General features: G+C 37.5%; 1 protein-coding gene across 1 annotated transcript; it reads left to right on the top strand.

Moving 5' to 3' along the window:
• Window positions 1-26743, top strand: LOC147078373 (signal-induced proliferation-associated 1-like protein 3). Its single transcript, XM_085958981.1, has 11 exons — window positions 1-413; window positions 1374-2181; window positions 2716-2973; window positions 4768-5053; window positions 7097-7697; window positions 9082-9217; window positions 10062-10310; window positions 10780-10962; window positions 11219-12174; window positions 12452-12676; window positions 25364-26743. The coding sequence occupies exons 2-11, from the start codon at window positions 1383-1385 to the stop codon at window positions 25472-25474; spliced, it is 3804 nt and encodes a 1267-aa protein (XP_085815107.1). The 5' UTR covers window positions 1-413; window positions 1374-1382; the 3' UTR covers window positions 25475-26743.

Raw genomic sequence — 26743 nt, forward strand, 5'->3', positions numbered from 1 at the left:
ACTTCCATGGCGATGATGCGAATCGAAGGAATGTGGTGGGAATGTGGTGTGTGTTTATGCTCGGTTGTCGTGTGAATTAGTACAAAATCTCTTGAATAACTCTATATAACGGGTTAATTCTATTGTATTGATTGTTTTAGAAATGTTTCCAATTAAAAACATTTAACATAATTAGGTTGTGTTACAACTTTTCTCCGGATTTGTGTTTGCTTTGTTATCAAGATATTGTTTGTCCGTGACTGATTTTACTCGAAGACAGTTGCAGGCTCGCACGATTAAGCATACTCCTCGAATAGAGAATGAAAAATAAACGTTTAATACGTTTAGGTATGGCATCTCGCAGAATAGTTAACTTTGTTAAATGTCCGGGCAGCGCGGCTCTCGAAAACTTTGTTATGATCTCCCCCTAAACGGTAAGTTAACTTTTGTTTTGAAATCATTTTTATCCCTCCTATTTTTATTCATTACATGTATCTTACCTGTTTCGTCAATAAGATTCAGTTCTGTAATCAGACAATAATAATTTGATTACTCTTAATTAAAGGAATGCACCTAGATAGTCTGACAAACGTCAATTATGATAAAATCAACTCGGGGATTAAGTTTTAAAAACTATTATGTTCGAGACTACCGATGATCCAGATTTCGTAGATACTAGCAAGAAGAGTCCTCGTTAACAATTCAAGTGAGGAGGAAAAAAATTGTAGGCAAATAAAAGTCTCTTCAGTCAAAGTTGCAATACTTGTTCCTGAGAACGTCAGTTGGATACATTGATAAAATGACGCGCGATTTTCAGCGACTCGGCCAGTGTTAAAACTTACTGTTTTAATATCAGATATTTATAAACTCGATATAAGCTCACTTAATATTTGTCTCGAAAACAACCTGGCAATAATTATAAGTAAGCCCGATCTAGCTTGCATCTTACTCTAACTAATAGTCAGCGCATGACGACTTGCTCTGTCCGCTCAGACATGAATTTTTGGTAGCTTGCAAGCTTTGGGTTGCAGACACCCTTAGGGTCATTATTTCAAGAACGCAAATTTAGTTTTACAGCCAGGGCAATACGGTTGAAATTCGGGAATACATGTTAACGGTCTTAACGCATTATACCTACAAGGAAATATTATAAGACGATATTCGTAACATCTTCTTTTGTGGTACATTTTTAAAATGACACTTGTATGGGAACTCTTCATCTATTAGTAGGTATATCAATGGTTGGATAGAATCGAACATTTCTGCACCCTCCACCGTAGGGTCACACATAAATTTTATTGATCCCCTATTTGGCTTATCACCCTCATAACTCCCATTAGCCAAAATCTACAATTTTGATTTGAATCGTGTAGATGCCGGTTATTGTATTGCAGGACGATGGCATGGTAGATCTCGAGCCGAAACGGAGCCCGCCATCCGGCTCTAGGGCGATGTTCGTTTTAGACCTGCACAGACGAAGGCACGGGAAAGATGCCTTATACAGAAGCAACTCGAGTCTGGAGCTGATAAACGCTGAGAGCCACCCACCCCCCGCGACCCTGCGGAGGGAGTACGGCAGCCACGGTTCCATCGATGTCATCGGGAGCCCCGCTTCTGCGGGTGAGAGTTTCTTCGCCATGCTCCAAGACTTCCACCCGTCCGATGTCCCGGGTGACCAGCGGTCGCCCGGTCCCGCGGAATACCTACGCGCGAAGACAGACCCTGAAACAGCTCGCGGCGTCGCATCTGTGGACTGTGAGGACGGGATCGGCTCAAAAAACGCCATCAGCGGCTCCAGTCCTAAACTCAAGCTAAAATTTCACAAATTCTGGGGCGGGAACGCTGTCAGCGGTCTTGGGAAACCGCCAAGGCACCACACGCCGGATGATGCCGTCTTGAATTCATCCTCGTCGCATGGCTTCTACAGCATCTCGTCTAACTGCGGCGACACGGACGACCACCAGAAGAAGCGGGGATTCGCTCACTACGACTGTCAATCGTTGACAGCCAATCTGGTATACGCTGCCAAATCTCGAGGGATTCTTTTAGGGAGGAGAAGAAACACAACGACGGGGGCATCGGCCGCTTCCATGACTTCGTCTCGCCCTGCGCAGACAGACGGAGAGACAGATGACGACGCGGGAGACGGCCGCACTAACGATCTCATCGAGGCGTGTCCATTTTTCCGGAATGAGGTCGGCGGTGAGTCACACATCATGATGTTACTTCCAAGAACACTCACTCAATTTTGAACCTGATAAAGGGTAGACTATTTGATTGGATATTTAATTTTAGGACCAAATGCAAAGATGTCAACGTTATCTAAAACCTACTTTAGCAATATAAATATAAAACAATTAATATGATAACATCGGTTTTTGGTGATCAGAAGTGATGCCATTTTATAAAATCTGATTTTTCATAGATTTTCAAAATTATTTGACATACAATAGTAACATTTTGTGAACAACGGAATCAAAACATATCATGTGATCGAAATACACCCACAACATACACACGTGTGTTTGGATTATTAAACCTTTTTACTGTCGTATTAATTCGCAATATTCTTAACCACAAGTATGGGATCATAGATTTGATTTTTCCTTATTACTGCAAACACTTGTCTTATAATAATTAGTGACAATGAATTGTATTATTGTCATAATTATGCCTAGGAGGATTTTACTATTATGAAATATGTATTTTGTTCATTAATTATTTATAATATTTTAGGAGAAGAAGAACGCAATATGAGCCTAAGTTGGAAAACGGTCAGATCAAAAAAGGGTGACAGGTTCAACAATTCATTAACCGATTGGTGTATGCACCAACCCAGCATAGCGTATGGTTTGTCGATTCTCGAATTTCCTTCGGGGCAGTCGCATTGGAAGCAGTCCTGCTATTTGGCAAAAGTCTTCCCCCACACACTGAGGCCTATCGAATCACAGGACCAGGGTGCACTGTACTACAGAAAATACTTCTACGGCCAAGGTAATAATAGGGCACAATTAAACATTATAGATAATTTAGTGTGATCGTGTTGTTATCCTAGCTAAAGTTGACTGAAAAATATCGAGGGTATACTGACAGAAAGCATTATCTCATTAAAACAAGTTCTGAGATAATCGCAAAAAGGGCTTTAATTTTTTTTTCAAAGCGTTCTCCCACATATATTTTTTTATGATTTAAAAACATATTTTCTACATTATATAGACCAGGGGGGGGCAAACTTTTTGGATGGAGGGCCAAATTCAAGAATTCAAAATGAGCGGCGGGCCGCATGTAAAATACCATTTTTAGATATACACTATTTATTATCACGAAAAATAAACATTACAAAAAATAATGAGAAGAATGAAACTGTTTTTAAAATTTGTAGTTGATATTCTCAAAACTGCTTGTAAATGGGCATCGGAGATATTTGATCATAAAGAATTTTTATTGAGGTTCATGATCGAAAACGTTTGTTCACATATATAGGTTGATCCAAAAATAACGCACATTTTTCTTGCATAATCTTTAAGTTGGCCGAATTTGTCTGAATTGAGGGCATTGTAAAATTTGGAGATTTCTTCACAACGATGCAATTCTCTTAAATCAGTGTCACACTGCAGATCAATAATCTCAAGCTGTAGCTCTGTCGGTACACTATCAATATCTATTGAAAATGAATCGCGTACTGTTGCTAAACTTGTATCAATTTTTTACCAAATCTTTGTGAAAAATCGTCATTCAGAGCTTTATTAATTTTACCATATTCTTCAAATATATATTCTGGTATATTCAGCAACTTCAAAGTTGGAAAGTGGTCCGCGTTGTTATTCGATATTATTGTCGAATGAATAACTTGAGTTTTAATTGAAATCCATTCAAACTTTTTACCATATCTTGGGCATATATTTTTTTTCCTTACAACGCGGAGTTAAAAGTATTTAAATGTGTCACGATGTTCAACGTAGAAAATAGTGGTTACATAGTGTGAGACGAGACGCAAGGTAGACGTACTGAGATACTTAATACATTTACGAAACAACAAATTCTTGAAATTTTAATCTATTGTCAATATTTTTTAAAAAATTATAAAAAAGTTATTCGTAATCAGAAGTACAATTAATGATGACGGGCCGCAAAAAAATACCCGGCGGGCCGCAGTTTGCCCCCCCTGATATAGACTAACCTTTATGGCAAACACAATATATGACATGTTACAAGTCCTGTATTTTGTATACGCAAAACGCATTAGGTCATTATCATGCTTTCTATCAGAATAAAAAAATAACAATATGATTTAATAGTGTTTCTATTTTCTCACCATTATATCCTATGCCTTTGTGCGTTTTACCAGGATGTAGAGCGTAAAATGTATACATTTTGGCATTTAAAACAGAAAAACAGCAAAAACTGAAATAATGCGTTCTGTCAGTATATCCTCGATATGTACTAAACTAAACCCTATTCTATAACAGAATATGGATTTTAATGAAATTAATAAATTATCCACATCTTATTTCATTTTATTCAATTATATCAATTGTTGTCGCCCATGGAAGCTGCGACACTTCTTTGACGTTATAACAATTGCTTCATCGAAATTTGGGAACTTACTTTATGGACAGGAGACGTTCCCTATAAGTTAGTTGTAAAGCTACTTTAATAGGTCAAACTAAATGCATTCTTAATCAAGATCAGTAAGAAGTAAAATGTTCATTTGAAATTGGCCGAAAGCAATTTTTTGTGAAGAGGTAATGATTAATTTCTGTTTACTTTTCATTTTATCGTTTTCAGAACATCAAAATTGGTTCGGTATGGACGAAGAGCTAGGCCCCATAGCAATATCAATTAAAAAAGAGAAAGCTGATGTCGGAATCTGTAGCGAAACTTCCACTGCTGGGAATAACAACAGCCCTATCTGGCAGTACCGATTGATCATCCGTACCTCGGAACTATTAACTTTGAGGGGCTCCATTTTAGAAGACGCCATTCCAAGCATAAAGACAACCAATACCAAATCGTACTGCTCCAAAGAAATATTTGAGTACATCGCCCCGGAAGTGCAGCTATCGTGTTTAAGGTATAATTCATGACTCTACTATTGTCGAAATGATCTATTAATCATCCAGAAACACAAAAAAATATATGATGACATCATCCTCATTTTTCTTTAAGGCTATACTTCAGTTGAGGCATGGTCTAAAAAGATCGTGGCTAGGCGATGTGCGGATTGTGCAAAATCCAACATGCGTCCATTTAATGTTCTGTTTATTGCTATATTACTAATAATAATAGTATATTCATTGACATGTTTTCTTTTTTAAGTACATACGTAAAGTTTTTTAGTCATCTTTACACGATGAGTGAGTACGCAACAGCGGTGCTTTCTCACTTCCACTCGCAGTCGGAATATAGCGGTCTCGCATTATGCAGCGCCTGTGTCACAACGACGTTTGTATACAAATGGAACGCTTATTGTTGACCGCCACCTGTCTGCTGTCCCTGAACGTTAGCGGTCAACGGTCGGTTGAACGCAGAACTCCGACCGCTCTCTGTCTGCGCAAGCCCTTAACCTTGTCCGCCTGTTGGTTGAAGCATATATACACCACACGGCGCCTCCGAGAATTCCTATCACTCACAGTCCTTGAGAACGATTGAAATTCTCTTCAGCAACGTTCCCTCTAATTTTTCTATTGTGTGTGTGGATCATCAACACATCTGAGCAGTGGCGTAACTAGGGTCGGTGTCATCCGTCGTGATAGGCTATCACCCGGTGCGGTAAATTTGCACCCCTCCCAGGGTAGGCTGGATTTGACATAAATAGTGCACATTAAACTTTGTCGGTCATATTTATTTGTTTTCATTGAACTAAGAATACAATATGCAGATAGTGTTGATTAGTTTTTAAAATTCAATTAAACACTGCCTAAATAATCGTTCAGGTATGCTATGGGCCATCTTACATAAATAGTGCACACTTTTTCGGTCATACTTATTTGTTTTCATTCAACTGAAATACACGTTTTTTTAAATTCATTAAGTCCTGAGACTGATTTACTGTTTAATATTTATTAATGGATTTAAGTTTTGTACTATTCCATTTAAGTCATTTTTTGCGACCCGGGTTTCGCCTTTCGGCATCTTCAGGCACCGTGTACACTCACCAAAGGCAAACACACACTGATAACGGACACTCTTAAACTCTAGCTTATATAATAAGTAAATCACTTGACACAACCAGTTGTTCAGTGAGGCAGATATTCTTGAATGGCTTAGCAGTCCTGGCTTTCCCTATGACCAAAAGCTTCAGTTTGTGTCCCGGTTGCATTGGAGCACGGCATAATTGTGATGCGGTCCTTGGACACTTTCTTCCCTGGTACATAACTTTCTTCGCGATGAACGTACGTTTTACGAAGGAGAGGTTTCCAAAATAAACCCGTCTCATCTGCATTGTATACATGTGCTACTGAATTTGACAATCGAATACTGGCGAATTATAGAGCTTAATTTTGTGCTTTCAACTAGTAAAAATAACTGTGGATTATAGTAGTTGTCGGATAATCGAGCGGCGGATTACTGAGAGTGTACTGTAGTTCTATTGAGTATAGATGATACGATATATTAACTTCTTGGCGCACCGGGCTGTGTGTAGCGTGTCTGTCGAATCTGACAGAACTTTCGCGTAGCAATACTTTTAATGTAAATAGGTATCGCAAATTGCAATAAATAACATATTGGCAGTCTTATGTAAATTTCTAAGTGAATCAAAAAATTATAAAATAATATGTATAAAAAACATACAATTACCATTTTTATTTCTTCAATATTTGAAGGCAACTAACTTTTGATAATTTGTTTGACATTGCTTTTAAAAAACCTTGGAACGTTAGTTCACTAAATGGGAATTCACAGAAGTATTTAGATACATAAATAATAAATCCATCAAAAAAATCCTTTTTTTGTATTATTCATTAGATGTTTACTATGTTGATAAAAGATTATCCCCCTGTCAGTTTTTGCATTTCAGTGAAGCCTTTCAATATTCGTTCAATTTCTAATGAGAATTATGCCACAGTTGATGAAATACATGGGTAATTGTTATTCTTTTATATTCCGCTTCCAGGTTGGGATTGAGCGGCAGTGGTGCAGAAGAACAGCTGCTGCGGCTAGACGAGCAATGCGTCAGCCGTCACTACAAAGTGGGCGTCATGTACTGCCGCAAAGGACAGGCCTCCGAAGAAGACATGTACAACAACCAAGAGGCGGGACCTGCCTTCGTTGAATTTCTGCAGACCCTCGGACAAAAAGTCCGCCTCCAAGGATTCGACAAGTACAAAGCGGGGCTGGACAACAAGACTGACTCCACGGGCCTTTTTTCAGTTTACACTACTCATCAGGAGTGCGAGATCATGTTTCATGTCTCCACCATGCTTCCTCACACTCCCAACAACCGCCAGCAACTGCTCAGGAAGAGGCACATAGGAAATGACATTGTCACGATTGTCTTCCAGGAACCGGGAGCTTGTCGGTTCACTCCAAAGAATATACGGTCGCAGTTTCAGCATGTTTTTATCGTTATAAGGGTGATAAATCCATGCTCAGAGAATACGCATTACAGCATTGCCGTCTCTAGATCCAAAGAAGTGCCAATATTTGGTCCGCCAATTGTCGAAGGTGCTCTGTACCCAAAAGGAAAAATATTTACCGACTTATTGTTAGCCAAGGTTAGTGTTATTCAATGTTTCATTTTATCGCATCCATGGCAAATCTCTTATAAGAAAATAAGTCAAATTGAGTTTTATATAATTAAGTATATGTTTTTCTTTTTAAAAAAAAAATATTTATCACGAATTTCGTATATTTTAAATGGTTTAATAGGGCCTGTACACATGCATGGATACTTGCAGCAATTGTGTGTATTTTAAACTATCGCGATAATAACTGTTTACCGTAGAAGTGCTGACTGTCTCACCAATCTCATTCTTCAAGAGTAAGCGAGACGCGGTGTTATTTTATAGTTCTATTTGACAGGTCGTGCAAATCGGTTAACCTCAGAATGATGTAGTTGGTTTTTTTACCGGCAGGTTCGCCACTCCTCTGCATCCATGCATGCAATCTTGCAACTTGTACGATAATACATGTTCACATGTACATTTTCTTGTTATGGCCGCGATAATATGTAAATCCATGCACGCGTAAACGGAGTATTATGGCAAAAAATCTGATTAATGGTTATGCTATCAATGTGCCAAAGAAGCAGTTGCATTTTTAACCTACCAGTTCAGTGTCTTTCCTTCCAATACAATTTGTATATTGTCAAAATATTATTATGGAATTTAAGATAACACATTGGGCTCATAAATTTTGGCATGATTAGTATACAGATTGGTTAATTTGTAAATCACATTGGCCGGAACCCAATTGATGCAGGGTCGAGTCTCGGTACACATATTTTTTCTATTAAGTATGTTTCTGAAGTTATCTATCTGTGTTTTACTTGAAGTTGAGGCTTTTAAAGCTCTGTATAATACTTGATAACGGTGGAACTGTCACCGTCTGTTCTGTCAAACTCCGAAACTAATGTTCTGAAAACATATTCTGCATGTGATCACATCCTGCATAAATCACTCTTCATTGACACCATGGGGTATGGGTACAGTAAAAGTGATCACAGTTGTATTGGTAATGGCATTGTAGCAAACAATACTAACACACATGCGATTCGCCTATGGTGTCATTATGATTTACCTATAGATATTATGTAGATTAACATAAATATTTACCAGGGAGATATGAGAAACCGTGATTTCCAAATATTATGTTAACCCTTGAGAAAATTGCTTTAGTAACGAATTCGAAACTTCAAATAAGGAGTACTGTGACAGAACACACAATGACACATTCAACAAGTCGATCTGGAATCCATTTGAAACACACAACTTTATTCAGTCCATTCAAAAATGCAATGATCACGGTAAATTACCATAGTGAATGAAGCAATAGCTTCTTATCTTAGTCTGCCCTAATGTTCACTTAAATATTGAGGCTCTGTATGTATTGCAATGTCGATTGAATAAGTCAATGGTGATAAATGAATACATTTTGTAGGTGATCAATGGAGAAAATGCTGCCCATCAGTCGACAAAGTTTTCCACGATGGCTACTCGGACCAGACAGGAGTATTTGAAAGACTTAGCCAAAAATTATATCACCGCAACACCCCTGGACACAGGCCAAAAATTTTGTAAGTAATATAATAGTAATCTCACTTAGTATCTTACTGAATATAATTATCTTCTAATAATGTAAAAATTTCAACCAACATCCAGACTTAAATTCGTAGTAACATTAAGGTTGTACCTCAGTTGAGACACGGTCTAAAAAGATCGTGGCTAGGCGATGCGCGGATTGCGGGTCGCGGGTGCAAATGACACATTCCAAACGAAATATAATTTGTCATATAAATCCAACATACGTCCATTTTATGTTCTGTTTATTGTTCTATTAGTAACAACAATAATATATTCATTGACATGTTTTCTTTTTAAAGTAAATGGGTAACGTTTTTAGTCATCTTTACACGATTTAAGAAGTCATACGCCCGTCGCCATCACGAAACAAAGTGACGTGTTTCCAGCTCGACGTTCTCTCTCAGAATGCGAGCGAGTCCAAAATTTCGTCGCACCTATAGTTGAAAATTATTGGCCGTTTCACTGATGTATCACCTTAACAATGTACATACTCAGGTTAAATATAACTTTTGCAGGTCAACATATGAATTTTTATTCTTACTTTGATTAAATACATATCTTTACTCTGTGGAGATGTTAAATATAGATTAAATTTAAGGCTAATTGTTGAATTAGCTCCATTTCATTTCGCATTGTAAATTCATTTGTAGCCAACATCACACTAGAAGTTAGAGATAAAAACACCATTAGTGTTCTAAGCTTAAAAGAGGTTTTTTTTATACAGATGGACAATCACGCTAAATCAAATAGTAGATAAGTAAGTAACTAAAGCAAAACGTCCAAACAGGCTGCCATTTTCGAATGCCACTTTCCATACTCCAAACTCTTTGATTACAGCATTATTCTCATCGCTGCTGAAAGCGGGCGGTACAAGCGGAGTGAGTGGTGTCCGTCCGCTGGGTAGTGGTGCCACCTACGGCAAGTTCGTCCCTGGGGGGGCACTCTGCTGGAGCGTCATGGCCAGAGACGAAGGTCGAGCCGGCGCTTCTACGGATTGTTTCCTAGGATTGTCACGCGACACTTTTGTTCTCATTGAGAAATGCACCAGGCAAATTGTTTTCGTTGTGCCCACCAAGGCCATATTAGGTAAGTTGATTTTCTTCGATTTTTTCAATTCAAAACACAAAATTGGTGTACATTATTTTTTCAGTATCCTATCTAGATCAGTGGCATCTGAATCCTGACCTTTATCATTTTTCTGTCTATATTGAGATACTAGTACATATTATATTTTACTAATCACTAAATCAATATTAACCTCTTCTCTGGAAAAAGAGCATTATTGCGATAACACTGGTTTTCGGTAAATCTGTTCAAATGACATGCCATTTAATATACCAGTCAAAAAATATTGTTTCACCTCAATGGCTCAAAACACACAGCACTTATTACGTATTTTTTGAACTGGTGCATTGTGTTTCAATTCAACACTATTATCAAGAAATGAAGATTTCAGGATAACTTCAAGCCAAATGATACTAAAATTATATTTTAAAATAATCATTGAGAAAATAAACTTAGACACACCCATTCTATAATATGTGTATTGTTTCAGGTTGGAATTGGTGGGGTGAGGGGGGCGGAGTGAGAGTTTTCTTTCACAAAGGAGAGAGCATCGCCATGAGAGTGAGAGAGACGGCAGACGGAAATGAGATTGTCAAAAGTTTGACGTGCGTTGCCCCTTCGGCCACTGCGGCCATACAACTCCAACTTCGACGGAATAATGTCGGACAACTAGGTAAAATCCAAATTTTTCAAATCAAGACTTGTATAGTTTAAATGCGTTTAATTGTGTGTGCATTTTTATACGATGGTAATCACAAAAATTGATTTATTGAACTCTGCTTCCTCAAATTTTCCTTGCAATATGTTATCATGATACATCATACATTTTATTTATAGTAAAAGAAATTGGAGATATTGAATGATTTACACTGTTAGTGTGAGCGATAATGCAAATCTTATAATAAAATATGGGAAAACGATCGTTTCAGGGTTCCATGTGCAGCCAGATGGTGTAGTGACGCAAGTGGAGGCGGGAGGGGGAGCGGCCAGGGCCGGACTGCGACAGGGCGCCCGGCTTGTCGAGATCTGCACCGTGGCCGTGTGCACCCTGTCCCATGATGAGATGGTCGATTTGCTCAAGACGTCTTCCCCCGTGACCGTGACGGCGGTTCCCTCGCGGGCAGATGGGGCAGCCCGCGGCTGCTGTACTGGGGCTGAATGCCCGGGTGGCGCTGCCCCAGGGACTGGAGGAGGGCAGCTGCCCGGGAGGCACCGCCGTCGCTACGAGAGGAGCTTCTCGCCTCCACGCAGCGGCGCCAGTTCTGGCTACGGCACGGGTGGTTCCAGTAAGAGCTATCGACCACCCGACCTATGGGCCGCTGACGCGCGACCTGAAACCGACCGAAGTGTCCCCCTCATTGACAGATCGCCCGGCGGACCAGTCGATCTGGACAACGATCCGGAAGAGGTGGGCCGTGATGACCCTCCGTCAGTCTCTGACTCCCCCTCTGGAAGACGATCAAGAGAAGCGCTGAACGGCCGGACGGATAGGCTGAGGCCCGATGCAGATGAGCGATCGGACTCTTCACCGCGGCCACAGCAGGCAGGGGGAGGTTCGCGGAGAGGCACTCCCGCTGGTGGGTCGCGGTCACCGGCCACGGGAGAGGCCCGCCTTCGGGTGAACCGTTCCCAGCGGCACAGCGCAGGGGCGGCCACCACTCTCCAGGAGGACCTGATGCGCCTCATTAATCCTGACTACATGGAGAGCGCCTCTGCCGAGGAGGGCATCCTCACACAAGCCCGCCCTGCTACCGTCATCTCCTCTGCTTCCAGCGCTGGCTCTCCGGCACCCCGCCACCCTCCCCCTCTTCCTTTGCCTCTGCCTGACGCCCGACTGATGGATTGGCCTTCCCTCGTCGACACTGCTACCAGAGCCATGCTGCAGGTGAGAATGCGAATGCATTGAATAGAATTGTTGATTACTTATTTGTCTCTTTGCTTCGAACTTCGATCTGACATTCTGCAAAACTCATCTTGTTCAATAACTTGTTTTAAGTTTGACCATCTCTTTCATTATTTTATTATGAATGTAAGAGTTACATTGGTTACGTATATGATTTTGAATGAACATGAAAATACTATAATAAAATAGTCATGATAATATCAATGTTTCCAGTTTGGGTGGATTCATCTTGCATTAATGTTTTCTATCGTATTTTTAGATATGTGAAGAGCAATATCCTTCACTGGGCGACATGGACGGCAGCGTGGCTTCTGGAGGAACAGAGGTTCTGGATCCCCCGGAGACATCGTGGGGTCCCGCCCCCCTCAGCGTCAGCAGTGATCCTTCGGCCGCACCCGACTGTTGTCCGCTGCGACGGCAAGTCCACGAACTGGAGGACAGAGTCTGTCGAGAGACTCGCGCCCGGAGAAATCTCGAAGAAGAGGTAATATTATTTCTTTGTTATCGATTGTTCTTACGAGCATCCTAGTTTTTCATCGCAAATTTTTAAGAAGATCGTTAATTAGTTTAGTCATATACAATCATAACGGCTTCTAATTATTCGGTAAGTATAAATATTCAAACCAGGAAGTATCTTAATAAAAGTTTTTTATTAATCTTAGGGAATAATTTAAAATTTATTATTTCAATAGAATTAATTTATGAAACAGGTTATTTCAATAACATAATAATAGTTTAATAGGTATATTTTTAATTTCCATAATATTTGTACACCGTCACTAAATTATTATATTTTGGGTTTAAAGTTATCGGAATTGAGGTTATCTTCTGTCCTCTATGTGTGATGTGCTCATATAATTATAGCTCTTTTTGCTGCACCTTCGATTACTTCTGAATTGGTGTTCTTTTAATAATCACAATAATGCTTATTTGTACCGAATATTCTTGAATTTTCCTTTCACGAATTATCCTTTACGTGCGAGGATTGTAACCCTAATGTGTTCCATATAAAATTGTTTACTTGTCAAATTATCATAATAAAAATGGATATATGTTTTATCTACTGACATGCGTAATTTAAATAATGATTATTTAGTTTTACAACCGATTTTTTAATATCATTACTTGCTCAAACATTATTTTACCACCCTCCACATTAAAACTGGCGTCCTTATTCTGACACTACGAAATAAATACTTACCAATGATTAAAAATTCTGACACTTGAAATTTAAAAACTTTTCAAAATTGTCTATTAATACTTACTTCAAAAATAGGCGCCAGTCATAACAAAATACAGGCAACCTAACCAGTGATTTTTTATACATGCGCATTTGGAAAACCTGTTTTATTATATCGACTGCCTCATGTAATAACACACCAATTCGAAATAGTGTGTTTTATGTTTTTTGAGCTATTGTTGCATAGAAAAAAATACCACACCAGCCAATTTTTTTTTGGATTTTTTTCTCGAAAAACACCCAAAATACTGTTTAAAATAATACTCATAAGTAGAGTTATGATTATATAACATTTTTTGTACAATCTTAAATTACATGGAATAATAATCCACTTGTACTTGGTGTGTTATTACTCGGAAAAAATATACATGCTCCCTACACAAATCATTTTAGTGTATCATTTAACTATGATTTCACCGTGGAATATGACACTAATTCAACTTTCACCTTGAAATCTCGCCTTTATCAACATATAACAACTTCTTCTTCTTCTTTGCCCATATCCGCCCCTTAACTGGAGCATATGGACACCACGCGGCGCCTCCAAGAATCCCTGTCGCTCGCCAGTCTTCTTGCTTCGTTCCAGGTCAAACCAGCATCCCGTAGCTCCGCCGTATACACTCTGTAGATTGTATTTAGCGGCCTTCCAGGACGCCGGAATCCGGTCTGCTTGAAGAACAGGCAAGCCAGGTTAAAGTTCTCTTCTGGCATCCGCAGCACGTGGCCGAGCCAGGTCCAACGTCGCCTCTTCACTTTCAGCGTGATGAGAGGCTGCTTGGTACGTTCTCTTATCTCCTCGTTGCTCCTAAAGTCATACCACCGCACACCCAGTATTCGTCGCAAACATCTGTTTTCGAAGCTCAGTATACGGTTGCTCTGAGCCTTCGTAAGGTGCTATGATTCGCTACCGTAAAGCAGCACCGTCAGAATGCAAGCGTCGAATAGGCGGCATTTGGTTTTGACCGAGTACAATCGTGAGTCCCAGACATTTCGCATCGAGTTGAATGTTGCTCCAGCCATTCCCATTCGGATAGCGAGCTCTTTCTGCAAAATGCCATCTCCCGTGATGTGTACCCCCAGGTACTTGAAGCTGTCGACGCTCTCGATGCTCTGTCCATCGCTAATCAGAGGGAAATCTGGATCAGGACAGGTGCTATTGCACAAGACGTTGGTTTTCTTCGCGTTGATTTTCAAACCAACGCGAGAGGAGTTGTTATGCAACCTGTCGATTGTCTCTTGAATGCCCTCGATTGAGTTGTCGAATAGGACAGCATCATCGGCGTATTCCAGGTCGCATAGCTTCACCGTGGGGGTAACAGGTATGCCTCGGTCGGGTGGTATTGACTTCCGTAGTATGAAGTCAAAGAGAATGATAAAGAGAAACGGTGCAAGGACACAACCCTGTCTGACTCCGGTCGTGACCCCGAACCATTCCGTGACAGTGTCTCCAATTCTGACACAGCATTCGCTATTCTCGTGCAGGCTTTTGATTATGGCAATGATCTTGGGAGGGATCCCGTATGCTCCCAGTATCATCCAGAGGGAGGGGCGGTGCGGACTGTCGAAAGCCTTCTCATAATCCACAAAACAGCAGGCCATCGGACTGTTCAACTCATGGCTCTGCTGGAGAAGACATCGAAGGTTGTGGATTTGGTCTGCACACGCTCGACCAGGTAGAAACCCGGCTTGGTTTTTCCTGAGGACGTGCATTATTGGGTCCCTTATTCTCATCAAAATGATGTTTGCCAAAATCTTTCCCGGAACACTGAGTAGCGTAATGCCTCGGTAATTGTCGCAGCTTAGAGGGTCACCTTTTTTAAGAAGTGTGATGATTTCACCGTTCACCCAGTCCCTTGGGCAGCGCTCTTCTTCCCACACCTTTGTCATCAGATGAAACATAGGGTGCAGGATTGCGCTCAAGCTGTACTTGAGGAATTCAGGATGAATCCCGTCTCCCCCCGGTGCCTTTCCGTTCTTGAGCCTTTTCACAGCCGATTTTATCTCGGTGTGCGTGGGCGGGCAATCGGAAATGTCGGTCGCTCGGGGAATGTCCAAAAGTAAAGCTTCCGCAGATATGTCAAAGGGATCCAAGGGGGGTGGGCGGTTCAGCACTCCGCAGAAATGATTCTTCCAAATCTTCTTGACGCATTCTGCGTCAGACTCTATTGCTCCACTGGGACCACGAATGGCTCCGGGAGTCGGTGGTCGCCTGCCGCAGACTTCACGGGTGATTCGGAAGAGTTTCCTGGTGTCATTTCTGCTTGCTGCCTCCTCTGCCGCTTCAATTTGCCGGTTCATAAAATTGCGCTTGTCCAACCGCACGGATCGTTTGACTACCCTGTCTTGGGTCTGGTAGTCAGTCCGGCGGTCCTCGGTTCGGTCGGGGTCTCTCTCCTCGTCTCTCAGGGCTTTCAGCCTGGCTCGTTCACCAATTTCAACCCACGTTTCGTCAGACATCCACTTTGGCTGCTCACTCCTTCTGGTACCAAGGACGGTACGAGCCGACGACACAATCGCACTCTTTATGAGGCTCCAGTCCGCCTCAATGAGGTCGGATTCAGATTTGTGCCGCTCGTAGATACGATCTACACTATCTCGTACAGCAGTTTCGAAGTCGGTCCGAATTCTTCGGCGTCGGAGCTTCTCAACGTCAATTCGTTCGCACTTTGGAGGCCTCGCCTGGCGATTGAGTTTTACTCGGATGTTTCCAATAAGTAACTCATGATCGCTATGGATATCGGCGCCTCTGTAAGTACGCACGTCGAGAAGTTCCTTTCGGTGCTTCAAGCTGTATAAGAAGTGGTCAATCTGCGTCCTCGTGCGTCCATCAGGAGACGTCCACGTATATTTGTGAATGTCTTTGTGGGGAAAAACAGTGCCTCCGATTGCAAGCTCGTTCAGAGTGGCGAATTCTACGAGCCGCTCACCATTATCGTTGGGGTCACCGAGGCCGTGTCGTCCCATCACCGTGGGGCCAAGCACCGGGTCTGCTCCTACTCTCGCATTATAATCCCCCATTACAATCACGCGGTCTCTTCGGGGGATGGCGGAGACTGCCGCGTGGAGAGAATCGTAAAAAGCATCCTTTGTCTGCGCGTCGGCATCCTCAGTGGGGGCGTAGCACTGAAAGACGGTCAAGGAGCTACCAGGCGTCTTGAAGGAGGCAAGTATCAGTCTCTCCGAGATTGGTTCCCATTTCACGAGGCAACGGGCCGCTCTCTTTGACATCAACACTGCCACTCCCTGGCGATGGTATTGCTCCTGACCTGAGTAGACAATAGAGTAACCCTCAATCAACTTTCTCCCGGCTCCTTTCCAGCGCACTTCGCTCAGCCCTAGGATGTCCACACCATAGGTGTGCATGATGCGTGTGGCGTGCAGGTCCTTTCCGGGGGTATACGCAGGGTGCGAACATTATATGTCCCAATGCGCATACTCGAGTTGTTAGAGAGGATTACTCTACCTGTTTCATTGTCCATTTCCATGCATGGTCGTCGTTTTACAGAGCCGGTTGTCGTCCGAGGCTGCTGTGTAGGTGTTTTGTTAATCTGTTTCGTTTAAGGAGGCAAGGTGATTAGCCCAGCGCTCCCGAGGCCTGAGCCATGAGGGCCCTGAAGGTCGGCTCGACCAGGTTTTTCTGTCGGGGATTTCCTTCCCTTAGCCAGAAGGCCAGTTTTATGGCGCCGGTCACTCGCCCTTCGCCCCCTGCTGTTAGCTACAGCGTACGCTGCATTGCCCGGAGGTCGCCACGGGGAGGCCAGCAGATGGGACTTGCTGGCAGTTTGGCATTTCCCAACTTTTGCTATGAACACATCTACTGGCGTCAATGTGTCCACTTGGGGCCGAACAGCAACACTGTATTGAAAAATCATTATCCTTTGTAATGAATCGCACCTACTTTCATTATCACAAATTGCTTTTGTTATTGTGTACAAATGACTAATTTTAATATTATTATTAATACTATCGGCCTATGGTAGGTACTATTGGAATTTGAATTTAAATTCTAATGGATTTAAGTTATGAACTATTCCATTTAATTAATATGTCGCCAACTAGATCTCGGCGAATATTACAATAAGCTCAAGAGACTAATAAAATAAAGGATGGAAACAATAAAAAAATAAATCTCCTATTTCAGACAACACATTTTTAGGTTATAATTATAAATGATTCAACCTTAAATATTCTGTCTGTACTATTGGCTCCTACAGGATTTTCAATGTTTATAATATTCTGTGTTTCGTAATATAAACTATAACGTCTTCCTATCATTAGTAAGCATCGTATAAATGCATATTTGCACCATTAGTTTCCAATTTACAACCTACAATAATTATTCTTTTTGTATTGATTCCATGACGACTTGTGATAAGTAAATAAGGTAATACTTGCCTATTTTTGCACATGTGGTGACCTTTTTACTATACTTTTATGATAAATATGGTAGTAAAAAAAGTCTAAAAGGTTTATTGCATGTTTGGGTGAAAATTGGATAGTCCAGGTTGATTTTATCCCCATCTGAAGACTCCGAATAGTCCTAGTGATCCTGGATTGTCGGGTTTTAGTTGTTCTTCCAGTGTGCCATTATGACGCAAAAATTTGGAGGAGATTTGGGAATGATTGATGATTTGATCGAAGAAATTACGAAATCTCCAGCAGATCTTACACAGAATGAAATATATCGCTCTATTTTAGAGCATAATAAATAACAGTATACTTCTGTCAGTACTTTGCCACCTTGAAACATAAATGCACTTGTAGACATCACGTCATCAGATATGACGTTGTACCTACTTAGTGCATCTGTACAAAGTATTTTCACTATAAATTGACACACTTGAATCGAGAAAAAGAAGAGAGCTGTAATTTAAGACTTGTGTAAAAGGAAGAAAGCCAAAAAAGCATTCAATTCAGGTGAAGAATATGTGAATGAATATAAGAATATTTGAATACCATGGAAGCACTATGTAAAAATTCTTGCCAATTCAAATATGTGCCCAAAAAATGAGTGAATCCGAACGTCAAGTTAGTTTTGATTCATTTTGTATTATTGGCAATCATGAGAAACAATGGGATTACATCTTACGATATGACAAGTCAGTGCAAAAGAAAACCCAAAAACTACCAGCTTCTTTAAGACGTTTAAAAGCACTTATTTATGGTTTGTCATGCAATAACGAAATAATAAAAGTATGTAAAACTATGTTTTTACAAACACTTTCAATTTCAAATATGTGGGTGGTGAGTGCTTTTAAAAAAAGGAAGAGTCAGAATTGCTATTGTATAGTCAAGGCAGGTACAACAACCGTTCTCATGCAGTCAAGGAAGCAAAAAAAATAGTATAATTGAACATGTTAAGGCCATTGGACCCGTTTTTTCCTGTCTTCTCGGAATCGCGGAAATGATAAGCATATTTAAAACGAATTGATACACAATAAACTCTTTATTTATTTAAAATCTAATAAATAGTATTCAACTAAAACGTTCTGTGTCATTAAAATTTTTCGAATCGCTTTACTTTTTAAAATAAATGACAAATAGTAAGTCCTGTTTTCGAAATTGGTCAAAACGACTGTCACGCCACAATGAATGTTGAACTTAATAATAGTTTTGCAGGTATATATTGTATGAGAGAAATGGGTAAAACAATACATTTCATTGATTAACCCACGTACTTTTTTTAATTTCAGAAAAATAAAGATTTTAAAGCCATTTTAGTTTGAGTATACATCAGCCAATTTTGAATGATTTTTTCTCACAAAATAATATATACTGCACAATAAAAATATTTTTTTATTATAATATAACATTTCCGTAATACTATAAATAATAATTTATAATAAAAAAATAAATAAAACCCCATAAATTCGGTACAATTAGTGACGCTATATTACCAAAACACGTTGTACATTTTCATGTATTTATCCTGTTTTCAGACAATTTAGAAATATAATTATTTTGCAACATTAACAAAAAGAGACCATTTGATCGATTAATCCATACAGTTTTTCTAATTTCTTATTTCTAACTTTAGTACGATCTGGAATTTCAATGGGTAAGGACGTCTTTTTTTTCCCCAAAATTTAGTCCGAAGCAATATTATTTGACTCATGGAAAAATGACCTCTACTCTCTTTGCAGTAACAATCAAATTGGCAAGTCGCAATTATTTGTATCATTCTATTCCTAACACAGGAAGCATGCCAGGTGCTATAATTTGTGTTGACTAAAATATCAAACATCATATAGTACCACTGATTGTCAAACTGAAAAAAATGTAGTTTTATTATATTTATTATATTATTTATTATCTTGTTATTGAAATGGTTGCAGCATGTGAGATATTGTAAGATAATTGAATCTAATAACCACGATGGCTACAAGGAAGTACTGAAGGTATTCGTTCGGTGACCCATTTATAAAAAAAAAATATTTTGGTCTTGAGCAGTTTAGATAAAATATAGGTGGACTTTAATTGTTTTGATAAATATGTACCTACTTGGTTAGGCTTTAAGCGATTTGAAAAACTTTGCATGTACTTAATACAGTTTTTATGTACCTGGGTGGCCATGTTTTGTTATTTTCAAAGGGACGTACGTATCCAGTTGTATGTTTATTGGCATTATCAAAATGCGTTTTCCGCTGTATCCGCTTTAACCGAACAGTACCGAAAATTTAAAGTAAAATACGTTTTCTAATGCTGTCATCGTAATGGCCACTGAAACATGTGTCACAATTTTATTAATCGTTAAAATAATAATAAAAAAAGTCTTTTGGGGCACAAAATCACGTATATGTTTTATGATATATGTATTTTTCAGATGGTTTGTGGTAAAATCTTTTTTTTCATACTGCCACAATTCAACTATTCATAATTAATTGTTTGTTAAATTTTTCATAGTGATCTTTGACTTAATAGGTAGGTGATAAAGTTTTTACCTTACTTTATTGTATTAATTTATTGTTAAGTGAGAATTAGCTGCTTTCGTTGTCAGTGTGTATTTGATGAGTGCGCATAGTGCCTGACGATGTCGAAAGGCGAAACCAGGATCGCATAAAACGACTCAAATGAAATAGTACAAAACTTAAATCCATTAGAATTTAATATATTTAATGCCGAGTTGAATTGAATGGAATCACCTTAGGCATTTATTAGTAATTATTTAACACAAGTAAAAAATATATTGAGGTAAGAACCTAGTTCATTGAATAATAAAAACAATATTACTCGTTACATCACAACTGACAAGATGTATATGAATTGTATATTGCCTGAACTCGTTGATCCTAGACTAACACGGTTGATGGATATAAGAAACCCTCAATATAATAATTATATTAGATGCTATCTAATAAAATCTATAAAAAAATTTAAAAAATAATAATTTATAATAGTTATTCTAATACATTACATACCGTTAAGCCTGTACACTAATTAAAGAACCAATTATTAATTTTATATACACTAATGTTCCGAAATCCTCCGCGGCGACCAAAACGTACTGCCGTCAAATACACGTTATTATAATAATGGTTTCTTAAGGCCATGCATTAGTTGAGGCACGGTCTAAAAAGATCGTCGCTAGGCGATGCGCGGATTGCGGGTGGCGGGTGAAAATGACGCCTGTCAAACGAAATATTAATTGTCATATAAATCCAACATACGTCCATTTTATGTTCTGTTTATTGTTCTATTAGTAACAATAATAATATATTCATTGACATGTTTTCTTTTTAAAGTAAATGGGTAACGTTTTTAGTCATCTTTACACGATTTTAGAATTAATTGACCCGTCGCCATCACGCAGCAAAGTGACGTGTTCCCGGGTCAACATTCTCTCAGTGAATGGCAGCGAGTCCAAAATTTCGTCGCGCGTACAGTTGAAGATTATTTGGCGTTTCACTGATGCGTCACCTTAAATCTTGATTGTTGCGTACTAAATTTAAAAAAAAATTGTGCCTCGACAAATATTCATTGAATTGCTTTCTTTTATGAGTCATGTTTTTGTAATTCAATAAAAACGCAATAATAACAGACATCTTTTATGCCATCTTGTGAATGTTTTAAACTTATAATTTGTAATGTTAGCTCATGAAAAAATGAATAACTTTTGTATTCATACACACCGATATATATAACTAATATACCAATTTGAAACACCTCAGAAACATACATAAGTATTAGATTTTTTTTTGAAAAATATTTGGACTGAATTTGAACCTACAATATGATAGGTTCAAGAAAAGGTGTCACTTCACAAATTCAGCATATCAATAATATGAGGTTCTTATTTGGAGGTCTACTATTTTTATTATTATAATTTATTCTACCTACCACAAAAATGTTTATAAAATATGTTAGAAAAAAAATATTATTAATTCAACACTTTTAAAACCTCTATCGCGCTGAAGCTTATGGCTAATTGTTGAGGCGCTTACGTCAAATTTGATTCTTACGAATGAACCCATAGGCCTTAATAATATATTTCATAAGAAAAGAATCCCACTATGTTAGAAAAAATAGCCAAAAAGAATATTAAGACGAGAATTTGAATATGGTGAAAATGTTTCCCCAATATAGCATATGATTTGGATCAAAATAATATCAATTTCCAATTGCTACTGAACGCCAATATAAAGGCATATTTTTCTCGTATTTCTTCGTCTGAACAGGAACGGAAACAATAATTGAGTAAATTAAATATTTAATAAAAAATAAAGTGATTATCAGCAACATTTATTATTTACAGAACGTTCGAGAGAGATGAAACAGGGTGATATAAATCGTGCAAAAGAAAATCGCATTACAACTGTTACAGCATGTTTTGATTTACAAAAGTTTTAACTGTGTCACAAAGTGAAGTATGAGTCTTTCATTATAAGAGAAAATAATATGCCATCTATAATCTCACTGTTCATGATAGGATGGCTATTAATTGTTACCTTTGGCATCTACAAACAGCTAAGTGAGGTGCGATAGAAATAAGTAGCTGCATAGAAGTATAGAAGTCTTATAAGTACTATTTTTACATATTTTAAATCTAATTTTAAGAATACAGTTGTATATTATATGATAGTTTTCCTATACTTAATTTAAAAAAGTTTAATTTACATAACGTTTATAATGCTACAACGTAATTTACGTAAAATATATAGGTAACAAACTATCCTATCATTTCTTAATTTATACTACCAATCATTATTATGTTGAGTGGAATATTCATTAAGTAACTTTGCAATTATTTTACTATAATATTATGTTCTGTAAAACAATTTCCTCAAACTGACTGAATGGTTAAAATACAGTTTATTGCGATAAAATATTGTTTAATTAAAAAATCTCTTCATATTCCATCAGAATATCTAAACATATTTTTGGTTTAATCAAATATCATCGACAGAGAAAACACTAAGAGCACATAGTATGTCATTCCCCGTAAAAGTCAAAACAAAAATCTCTCTAAGTCGAGATATTTAAGATTATCTTTCAGAATTAGCATGAAAAAAAACACCATCTCAAGTTACGTGGTACTTTTTTTATGAAAAAAAAAATAATTACGTGGAATATATAATAGATATGGAATAATAGATATATACACCCTCTAAAAATATATAAACGGGAAAAATCACACCAAATCTAGATGTAATATTTTAGTTGTCAAACTTAACGTGGAAAAACACATTTAGGGTATTATTTCCCAAATTATTGTCTTGCAAAAGTTGATTGTATGCTTAAATGATACTCTATTTAAAGATATAAATTATAATTTAAATAATATTTGCACATAATAAACGGCTTTTGCTACACATTTTTTTGAATGGTTTTTTTGCTCCTGAAAAGTTGATAATTTAGAGTTAGTGTGTTATTCCATGAGGTAGTCGATATAACAGATTTTCGGCTTTAAGGGACACACCCCTTTGCCTGAATTAGTCCGTTACATCAAGGTTTTACTTTAATCTTGGAGGTCAAGTATAACGTATAACATAATAATTAGTATAACATTATAATCCTTTTACATCTTTAATTTGCTTATACAGTATAATATAACACCCCGTTAATTAAATTAGATTGGAATTAAAAAACCAATTTTATGCTCTCACTAAATTGATGTGTGATTTTAATAAATGTTCAACTCTTGATAAATTGTTGTCTCAAGATGGACGTTTTATTCAGCGTTGCCAACTTAGCATTTTTCTTGCCATATCTAGCATTTTTAAATAGGCATCTAGCTTGCAAAATTCCATCTGGCGTATGGCGTTAATTCTAGCATTTTCCGACACCGCAAACAGCTTAAAACTTCTCATAATAAAGCTATAATATTGCACCAGATTTTCTTGAAAATCAACATGCTGGTCTTAAGTACTTTATATCTTACTAGGAAAACATACCAGATGGCAGTGTCACCTATCAACATTCTTGTGGACGCGCTCAATGCCCAGACAAATAAATCATAAGAAATACACATTTAAAAATTAATAACCTTTTCCACTCGAAATTTTTTTTATAGGTACATACCACCCACTCGAGACTTTTTTCCGTAAAAAGCATAATTTCAATATAAAACATTTAATTGGTGAAAAAAATGTAAAAAAAAAAAATTTTTTTATTATTTCTGTAAAATAGATTTATAATGAATATACTGTACTTATTTTTAGTTTATTTATAATTCTTCATTGTGTGGTATTTCACAAAGCAATCTCCAATATGTAATCCTGGCTTATCACAGAATCGTAATGAAATAGCGTATGTAGAGAAGTGGCTATAAAGTGTAAATCGTCCATACATATAGTTATGACTGTAAATTATGATCCAAATGAATTGCCTTCAAATACACTTGTAATATAAGCGGCCGTCTCGTAAATTTCCTAAATTAGTTTCGGGCTCATAACAACTCACTCCCAGTGCGGTACACATTATCAAAAGATTTCTCAAAAAATAATAAATCGATACGTAATAATTTTCATTTGACTCATTAGAGTATTTCACATTATATTTGTAAGGTTCCGAATCGGCATAATATACTAGTAAGTATTGTCATCAAAAACAGTCTATTCAAATATAAAACTGTAAACTATACGAGCCGCCCCTGCGCAAGCGAGAACCCATAAAAAATATAAACACACTTCAAAATCATGCGTGACAAACACTTCAGTTCACTCTAGTCTGGGAACGTTCAATAAATAAAATTTATGTGACAAAAAAACATTGCTTGCAAGCGACGACCTACGAATAAAAAAAGAGAAGATTCCGATAAAAATACTATGTTGAAATTACGCACGCAGTATTCTTTTGCCGACTTCTTTCTCAGATAAATGTAATAACCTATTATTATTCATTCTAACTTGATTGAAATCGCATTATAAAAATTTCTGAAAATATTACAAAAAATGATTTTATAGGCGTGCCACTCGAGTAATACGGGAAACTTCTAATGCCGCCGATATGGCGGCACTCGAGTGCTAAGGGTTAATACACTAAATGTTTCATACAAAATGACGACTAAATTTCTTACCTGTATTAATTTTTAATTTTATGATCTATTAGTTGGAAAATACTAAATTCTTATTCGATCTTTGTTCTTGTAAATACGATGTTTATAGTAAAATTGTGACACATTTTTAAAAATCATACTGCGTAGACGCTTTTTCAACTTTGAGAAAATCTAGCATTTTATTTTGCCATCTGGCATATTTTTATGAATGACAGTTAGCGACACTGGTTGTATTAACAGACTTTTTACGAGGAGTAGTTGTTAGCCATTCGCCCAGCCCATTGGGTCCTTGCACTGGATCAGATACACATTGAAAAACAACATCCATTTTTTGACCAGCTGCAGGTTGATTATTTATACAAAGAATGTAAAGGGTGGCCATAATAAAGGAGGCAAATATACTTCATTATAAGAAATATGTATTTTATGGATTTCAGGTAAAGCGATTGAGGCACCATAACAGGAGATTGCGTGAGGAAAGCGTCAGGGCTGTACAGCAGCTGCAGAGATTCACAAACTGGTTTTTCCAAACTGTCGAACGGCAGTAAACTTTTTAATCATACATTAGCTTGACGACATTACTCTCTTCAAGAAACTTGAAGAGAAGTAACGCTGATTCAATACCAGTTTACATAGTATAATACTAGCAGTAATAATAAAATTATTGATTTTATAAATAATTTTATGTATTCAGTTGATATATCAAACTTCTATTTTCAAAGTGCCTCCATTATTATGTTTAAATCTTTCTTGCTGTAGAGATGTTTTTGATTCCCATTATAGAGAGATATGCTAACAATCATATCATCTATAATGTGAAGAACACATACTTATAGTTCAAGCGAAGGTAAAAATGAATACCGAATACTTTACTGTGAAAGAGTATGAAGGTATGTATATATGCATAATATACAATATGTACAAGTAGGTTTGATAGGCTTATGTCTATACCATTTTTACACTTTTAAAAAAATGTTATTTAACAGAATTTTAGTTTCGTTTCTATACAATTATTATTTGGACATTATTTCCTCCTGTGGTTTTATAACAGAATAATACAGACTGGAATTATTTTATAATTAAGATGTTAAAAAATGATTTCTTTTCCTCTAGGAGTGAGTGCTATTTGTATATATAATGTATTACAGGAAATGGTCTTATGTAAGTTTTCTTTATTTATTTTGTTGTGTATTATTTATGAATTTTTTATTGATTATTATTTATAGTATTCTTTCCTTTGTCTTTTTGCATTATATAAGTTAATTTGTTTCTTCTGTAATCACAAAGTTGTAGGTATTTTCATAGTATTTTGTTGTCATAAATTTCAACAGCGGTAATAGATTAAGTGAAAAATTATAGTGTCGAAAGGTTGGCATTACATTATGGCAGGTAAAGTGCAGCTTTGAGTTCAGTATCAAATTGATAAAACAATGTAACCAAATTGAAAGAAAAGCAAACGCTCGTCGTAATATTGTCTCTTTGGTGATGAACTTACCTATTCTGCGATATATGTACAGTAAACTCCCGATTATCCGTGCACGATACGGTGTATACAACGATATAATACCTCTTAGGAAAATTCGAACTGATATTAGAAAATTATTAAAAGATTCCTGCAAACAAACCAAAATCGCAGATTTTCTTAACCCATTGGAGTTAGGCTGAATTTTTGAGGGTCACTTAAAAAGGCACACTGATTACTAAAATTGATATAACTCGTTTATTATTCATTTTATTCAAATAAATCCTTTAAATATTTATAGGTATTGAATTCTTCTATTATTTATTTATATTTTAAGTTAACTTCGTTTATTAGT

The sequence above is a fragment of the Rhyacophila brunnea genome, unplaced genomic scaffold, assembly GCF_057557595.1.
Source record: "Rhyacophila brunnea isolate RB1 unplaced genomic scaffold, BYU_Rbru_1.0 scaffold_11, whole genome shotgun sequence".
NCBI lineage: Eukaryota > Metazoa > Arthropoda > Insecta > Trichoptera > Rhyacophilidae > Rhyacophila > Rhyacophila brunnea.

What these genes read in the sequence shown, in the direction of transcription:
- LOC147078373 (XM_085958981.1), top strand. Translation starts at nt 1,383, where the DNA reads ATGGTAGATCTCGAGCCGAAACGGAGCCCGCCATCCGGCTCTAGGGCG. An exon ending in GGACACAGGCCAAAAATTTT is followed by an intron (nt 9,218 to 10,061) that starts GTAAGTAATATA and finishes CTTTGATTACAG; the next exon opens with CATTATTCTCATCGCTGCTG. An exon ending in CTACCAGAGCCATGCTGCAG is followed by an intron (nt 12,175 to 12,451) that starts GTGAGAATGCGA and finishes TCGTATTTTTAG; the next exon opens with ATATGTGAAGAGCAATATCC.